The sequence below is a fragment of the Mastomys coucha genome, unplaced genomic scaffold (genome assembly GCF_008632895.1).
Source record: "Mastomys coucha isolate ucsf_1 unplaced genomic scaffold, UCSF_Mcou_1 pScaffold8, whole genome shotgun sequence".
In the NCBI taxonomy this organism is placed as follows: Eukaryota; Metazoa; Chordata; class Mammalia; order Rodentia; family Muridae; genus Mastomys; species Mastomys coucha.
Genome location: NW_022196914.1, coordinates 61,228,759 through 61,236,457, shown reverse-complemented (window position 1 = coordinate 61,236,457; position 7,699 = coordinate 61,228,759). Strand labels below are relative to the sequence as shown.

The following is a 7,699-nucleotide window of genomic DNA, read 5'->3' as shown; positions in this document are numbered from 1 at the left end:
ATGGGAGGTGTATGACATGGGAGGTGTATGACATGGGAGGTGTGTGACATGGGAGGTGTGTGACATGGGAGGTGTGTTGCATGGGAGGTGTGTGCCATGGGAGGTGTGTGCCATGGGAGGTGTATGACATGGGAGGTGTATGACATGGGAGGTGTATGACATGGGAGGTATATGACATGGGAGGTGTGTGGCATGGGAGGTGTATGACATGGGAGGTGTATGGCATGGGGGGTGTATGGTATGGGGGGTGTATGATATGTGAAGTCAGTCCCAGTATGAAAATGGTGGGTGGGAATCAGGAGGGAAGAAAAGCAGGTGCTGGTTCTGCTTAAAGACTTTGTCAGGAAGTGTAAATAAAAGCTCTGGAAGTTATAAGACTGTCTTACCTCAGGCTATACCTGTTATCTCTCTTCCCAAAACTCTTAAAAATCTTGTGATATATTATACCTTCCCATGAGCACCAGATAAGTTCTGAGATGGATCTGGGCACCTCTCCCATCTTGGTGTCTTCATTCAGGCTGATTTGGAATCTCTTGATATTCCTATTGGCTCAGATTACACATCCTAAACTCTGAAGTTTTTTTGTTTTTGTTTTTGTTTTTGTTTTTGTTTTTGTTTTGAGACAGGGTTTCTCTGTGTAGCCCTGGCTATCCTGGAACTCACTGTGTAGATCAGGCAACTCTGAAGTTTTTAAGTCAGGTGTGGTGGTACATGTCTTAATCTCTAGAGAGGCAGAGGCAGGCAGATCTCTGTGACTTTGAGGCTAGCCTGGACTCCATTAGGGAAACCCTATCTCAAAAAAATAAAAGCAAACATTTTTAAACACTTATTCATCTTGTGTAGGGGTGGGTGGGTATTTGCAGGAGTCATTTCTCTACCCTATTTCGGTCCCAGGGATGGGACTTGGGTCATTAGGCTTTGCGGCAGGCACCGTTACTTAGCCTTCTCACCTTCAAGAAGTTTTGGGGTGAGGCTGGAGAGACGACTCAGCAGTTAAGATCACTGCTGCTTTTCCAGAGGATTCTGGTTCAATTCCCAGCACTCACCTGGTGGCTCACCACTGTCTGCAACACCTATTTCAGGGAATCTGATGTTCTTTTCTGGCCTCTACATACACTTGGTGTGTACTTATATACATGCAGATAAGACACCCATACAAATAAAATAATAATTTTTTAAATAAAGTTTTATGTTAAAGAAGCAAAGTTTAAGATAGACTCACCATACATATGGGCCCATCCTGAGAACAGAAGCTCAGACAGGCCAAGCAGTGTCTCTGGTATGTTTTGAAGTTTACAACTGTTAAAATAACTTGAATGGGGCCATCACTAGTATGGACATCTCCATCTCCTGGGATGGCAGTGCCAAAGCCCAATGTAAACAGTAAAACAAATCACTGGAGCAGTCCCTGGCTCTAGAAAAGCTGGAGTCGCTGGAGTCACTGTCGCAGACTTGGCTTGCTGACATCAAGTCAGTCAACTTTGGCTGACTAACAACTTTGTTGTTGTTTTTTGTTTTGTTCTTTTTTTTTCAATTTTGAGACAGGGTCTTTCCATGTAGCCTGGGATGGCCTTGAACTAGTTATGTAGTACAGGGAGGCCTCAAACTCACAATCCTCCTGCCTCACTTTCTTGAGAGGAATCTGTGACCCATGCCACCATGCTCAGTGTATTCAGTCGAGGGTTAAACTAGAGCGTGATTCAAGTCTTTTCACTCTAGGCAGGCACGCTGCCAGCTAAGTGGCATTCCTAGCCCTAGGATTTATTAGGTTTTTTCTTATTATTTTGCGTGGATGGATGTTCATGGGTATGTATGCTTGTCTACCACATGTGTGAAGTGCCCACAGAGGCCAGAAAAGAACATCTCATCACTGGAACTGGAGTTACAACTGCATTGTTGTGAGCTATCGTTTGGGTGCTGGGTCTTCTGCAACAGCAGTAAGTACTCCTAACCACTGAGCTATCTCTTCAGTCTCAAGATTTATTATTTTTAGCTAAAGTGCACAAGTTGTATCTTTGTTTCCTTTGCAGTGTGCTCACTGATGACATGAAGCACATATTAAAGCTACAAAAGTTAATAATGAAGTCACAGGAGGTAAGCTGGCACATCAGCTGCTTATGTAATCTAGCTGTCATCTTGCCAGACTGCTGCACAGGACTGAGATATCCGGTGGGACTGGGTGACTGCAGATCCATTTCCTAAGTTGTTTTACCACAGAGCTTATTTTTTACTGAGGTTACAAATTACCAACATAATTTAAGCGACTATCTCCTTTTGGCTTTGTGGAAACAGAGGAATTGAAAAGCCAGTTCTAGGCCAGGTGCTGCTGCATATGTGCACCTGTGATCCTAGCACTTAGGAGATGGAGATGGAGATCAGGAGTTCGGTCATTCTTGGTTCCAAAGTGAGTTGAGGCTAGCCTGGGCTATCTAAGATACCATCTTAACAAGATAACTGGGTGTGGTGGAACATGCCTTTGCCTTTAGTCACAGCATGCCAGTTACTGAGTAGACTTTTCAAAATAAAAACCACACAAACAAAAACAAAGGTGAAGGAAATTGGAGCCTAAGAAAATTGACTATGTGAAACTCAGTGATGTTAGCACTGTAAATTTACCATTGAGTGACGTGCTTCAGTCTACATTTTAATAACAGGAGTCTACAGAACTGGAGACAAAGCTGCTTGATGTCAGAAAGAAGAGACTACGTATGTAGACTATGTTTTTGTTTTTCTTACAATTATATGTTTGTTTGTATGTGCAGTGCCGCCCACCCCCACCCTCAGATCCCTGAAACAGTTACTACATATAGAGCAGGAATTTTATGTTCAGTAGTTTGGAGGCCACAGGCTGAATCTAGACCGTGATTAAATATATAGATTTTCTCATTTGTTATAGATTGGAGTCCTTACAAATTTACTAAATCTTGGATTCTAGATAAATCATTTCACTTGTATATCATGAAAATTGTGAGGATCTATACTGCCCTTTTAAAAGAAAAGTACAAGAATATATCTATGAGGGAAAACAGATACCTAATAACAAAGATACTTGGATTAGAAAAGTAGGTGTCATGCCAGGCAATGGTGACGCATACCTTTGACCCCAGTACTCTGGAGACAGGGACAGGCAGATGTCCTAGTTCAAGGCCAATGTGGTTTACAGAGCAAGTTCCAGAACAACCAGGGCTATACAAAAGAAACAAAAAGAAAGCACATATCCCCCAAGGGATGTTCTTCTAGGGAATGTAAAACTGAAAGTGGCTAAACATTTATAAGAACCAAGTCCTAAGGATGTAACTCAGTAGAGTTTACTTAACATGCAAGAAGCTGTAGGTTTGGGCTGGACATTCTGGCACACACATGTGATCCCAACACTTGAAAAAGAAAGACAGGAGGATCAGGAATATTTTTTTTTTTCTGAGACAGGGTTTCTCTATATAGCTCTGGCTGTCCTAGAACTCACTTTGTAGACCAGGCTGGCCTCAAACTCAGAAATCTGCCTGCCTCTGCCTCCCAAGTGCTGGGATTAAAGGCGTGCACCACCACTGCCTGGCTGAATTTTTTTTTTTCTTTAATGTATATGATTGTTCTGCTATATGTACACCTGCATGCCAGAAGAGGAAAGCATTGAATCTCGTTACAGATGGTCATGAGCCATGATGTGGGTGCTGGGAATTGAACTCAGGACCTCTGGAAGAGCAGCCAATGCTCATAACTAATAAGCCATCTCTCTAGCCCTGAGGATCAGGAATTTAAGGCTAGCTTGAGCTACATAAGACTCTGTCTCAAAAAAAGAAAAAGAGGGGGCTGGTGAGATGGCTCAGTGGGTAAGAGCACCAACTACTCTTCCAAAGGTCCTGAGTTCAAATCGCAGCAACCACATGGTGACTTACAACCACCCGTAATAATATCTGATGCCCTCTTCTGGTGAGTCTGAAGACCATTACAGTGTACTTATTATTTATAATAAAAAATAAATTTAAAAATAATAAATAACTTCATGGCTAGAATAACCAGGAAATACTCTGTTTTATCTGTCTTTCTATTTGTAAAGTTGCACATGTCTTTAGATAGGTAAGTCTGAGCTCCAGGCAGCCCGGGCTACTTAGAGAGATCCTGTCTTTAAAGGAAAAAAATAGTAGCCATGTGTAAATACATATGTATGTAAATATGTATATATACACATACACATATACATATTTCATATCGTTTTGGTTTTAACCTAACAGAACTAAAACAAGCTTCAAGAAGTAAGATTTTAGAAATACAAACTGAGAAGAACAAACAGAAAGAAAATGTGAACAAGATGGAGAATTCTGAAATGATAGAGACCATGAAAAAAAACCTACAGAGAGAGATAAAGATCACTACAGTTATTCAACATGCATTCCAGGTAATACTTATATAAAGTAAGAACAGAGGTTGCTGTACATGGTAGCACATACTTATAATAGGAACACTTGGGAGAGAAAGGCAGAGGATCAGGAGTTCAAGGTTAGCCTGAGTTACATGAGACCCTGCCTCAATAAAACTGAAACAGGCTGGACTTACATGCAGGCAAAACACCAATGCACATGAAATTACATAAAGAAAACATCTTAGTTATGTTTAAGTTACTGTGTCATCATAGAGAGATGAGCATGCACAGGACCATTGCAGAGCTAGCCCTGACCTCAGGCTAGCCCTGACCTCTGGCAGCAGCACTGTCCTGCAACCAGGGTGTAGCAGTGCATTTTTTTTTTTTTAATTTTTGTATTTATTTTACATATGTGACTACACATAGCTGTCTTCAGACACACTAGAAGAGGGTATTAGATCTCATTACAGATGGTTGTGAGCCACCATGTGGTTGCTGGGAATTGAACTTAGGACCTCTGAAAGAGTAGTCAGTGCTCTTAACCACTGAGCCATCTCCTCAGCCCAACAAGTATTATTAATGAATAAAAGCTTTCCCAGGAACCCATATGTGAACACTGGAAATGTCATTCAGCATTATGGGAAGCAAGGCTGCCGCCCTGTTTGACAGTGAGAAACTGAGAGTGGAGCACTCTTTTTCCTCATGATCATAGTGCTGCAGACTAGTAGGTGTTCAGTAAATACCAGATGATATAAGTGTAAGAATGCTGGGGACATAGCTCAGTTGGTAGTGTTCACTTGGTAGGCACAAAGCCCTGACTGATCCCCAGCCCTCGGGAACTGTACACCATGGCAGGTCCTTGTAATCCTAGCACTGAGTAAGTAGAAACCAAAACTCTGAAGTTCAAGGCTGTCCTCAGCTGCAGAGTTGATGCACAGCAAGTTCAGGGCCAACCCAGGCTACACAAAAATTGCCCAGGAAAAAAAAATCAGGAAAGGATCTGTTAAAATCTTGTTAAATTAAGTACTTAGAATTTTTTTTTTTTTAATTCCAGGGCCTTATTTTGGGGAGTAAAACCAACTGGGCAGAGGATCCTGCCCTCAGAGAGACTGTGCTGCAGCTGGAGAAGAATCCCACATTTTAAAATTGGCTTTGTGGCCAATCTGTCATTTAAACAGCCGAGTTCAAGGGAAATGTAAATAGTGTTTTTGGAACCATTCTGCTGCTTCAGTTTTGGGATTTTGAGTTGATGATATGACACGGAATCTTTCGTTTTAAATGTGCTCATTAAAGTGACTGGCACGCTGTGCAGGAGCCTGAACATCGAGGCCTTGGAAAGAAGCACCTGGTCCTGCTGCTGCAGAATGTGCACGTCTTTGCAAACATTTTCCTGGTAATCCCTTTTGGAATATGCTTATGCATCTGTGCACTGGTTTGTCAGCCAAAAATTAGAAAAGTGTCCAAAGTGTAAAGTTGTGTTTACTAAGTAAAGTTGTAATTTCTTCTTTTCTCCTCTATTTAGCATGCATTTTACTTTTATAACTTAATAAAAAGGATAAACATTACTGTCTTGTTAACTAAAAAAGAAAACTTGAGATGAGATGGAGAGCTGGCTCAGTGGTTAAGAGCACTGACTGCTCTTCCAGAGGACCCAGATTCCATTCCCAGCACCCACATAGCTGCTCACAACCATCTGTAACTCCAGTTCCATGGAATCTGACACCCTCTTCTGGCCACAGCCAGGCACCAGGCATGTGTGTAAAGCACATACATACATGCATGCATGCATGCAAAACACACAAACATATAAAAGCAAATTTTTTAAAAAATTAAAAACTTCCCTCTAAACACTACTCAGGAGGTATCCCAAACCAGAACCTGGAGTGTATGAAAGGGAAGTAAGAACCCTGGTCTCAGAAGCTCGTGACGGATGTTGTTTTTAAAAACTTTTTTTTTTTTTTTTCTGGGTAGTTGTGGCACACGTCTTTGATCCCAGCACTAGGTGGCAGAGGCAAGAAAATCTCTGTGAGTTCAAGGCCAGCCTGGTCTACAGAGCAAGTTCAAGACAGCCAGAGCTACATATAGAAGTCATTTTGAAAAAAAAGAGGGGTGTGTGTGTATGTATGTAGATGAGCTGTCAGGTCCCTGGAACTGTAGTTTCAGGCAGCTGTGAACTGTCATGTGCTGGGAACCAGATGTAGGTCCTCTGCAAGAGCAGCAGTGTTCTTAGCTACTGAGGCGTCTCTCTAGCCGCAGAAAATGGACTTTTTCTTTCCTTTTTTTTTTTTTTTTTTTTTTTTTTTCTTTTTTGGTTTTTCAAGACAGGGTTTCTCTGTTTAGTCTTGGCTGTCCTGGAACTCACTCTGTAGACCAGGCTGGCCTCGAACCCAGAAATCCGCCTGCCTCTGCCTCCCAAGTGCTGGGATTAAAGGAGTGCACCACCAGTGCCCAACTTTTTCTACAGTAGAGGAATTCTAAGTTTCTGAAGCATGGAAAGAAAATGGGCTTTTCCTTGTAAATTTTTATTAAGGGGCAGTTCTCTGAATTTGAGGCCGACCTGATGTACATATCCAGGTGATAAGCCAGCCAGTTGGGATTACATAGTGAGACCCTCTCTCAAAAATAAAAATAAAATTAAAGCTAACTGATTCATCTTCCATTGAGGGCAGACATGGCAGCCCAGCTAGTAGAACATATCCCACATACAGGCAATTACTTTAGGGATAGCCCCCATTCCAGTTGTTCAGAACCCACATGAAGAGCAAGCTGCACCTCTGCTACATATGTACAGGGAGGCCTAGGTCCAGCCCATGTATGCTCTTTGATTGTGGTTTAGACTATGAGAGCCCCAAAGATCCAGGTTAGTTGACTGTTGGTCTTTGTTGGACTTCCTGTGGAGTTCCTATCCCCTTTGGGGCCCACAATCCTTTCTCCTATTCATCCACAAGAGTCCCCAAATTCTATGCACTGTTTGGCTGTGGGTGTCTGTATCTGTCTGAATTAGCTCCTGGGTGGAGTCTCAGAATGAGAATCTTACAGCATAATTTTCATTTAGGAAACTTGTAATCTCTGTGTACACAAACTAAAGACAACCTAGACTAAGGACTTAGGTTGCTGGCAGCTTTCGCTGTAAGAACTTGTTTACCTGGCTTCAGACCTCATTCATTGCATCACTATACATAGGAGCAGAAGCAGGTACACCAACTGCTAACACTTCCAGTGTGGTTATTGAAGAGGATACTCCAGTAGAAGGAATGCAGGTTAAGTGTATGTAAAAGAAGGGGTTGGTGGCTAATTCATACACAAGAATGACAAAAGAAAACCCTGTCTCAAAAAAAAAAA

General features: G+C 42.0%; 1 protein-coding gene across 1 annotated transcript in view; it reads left to right on the top strand.

Moving 5' to 3' along the window:
* Cenph (centromere protein H) overlaps positions 1–5,922 on the top strand; it is a 13,518-nt gene extending 7,596 nt beyond the window's left edge. Inside the window, exons 6-9 of the mRNA XM_031360407.1 lie at positions 2,031–2,094; positions 2,655–2,706; positions 4,230–4,393; positions 5,412–5,922. Coding sequence (XP_031216267.1) covers positions 2,031–2,094; positions 2,655–2,706; positions 4,230–4,393; positions 5,412–5,501 — 370 coding nt within the window. The 3' untranslated portion in view covers positions 5,502–5,922. The remainder of the gene's footprint in view (positions 1–2,030; positions 2,095–2,654; positions 2,707–4,229; positions 4,394–5,411) is intronic.
* Positions 5,923–7,699: the final 1,777 nt, after the last annotated feature.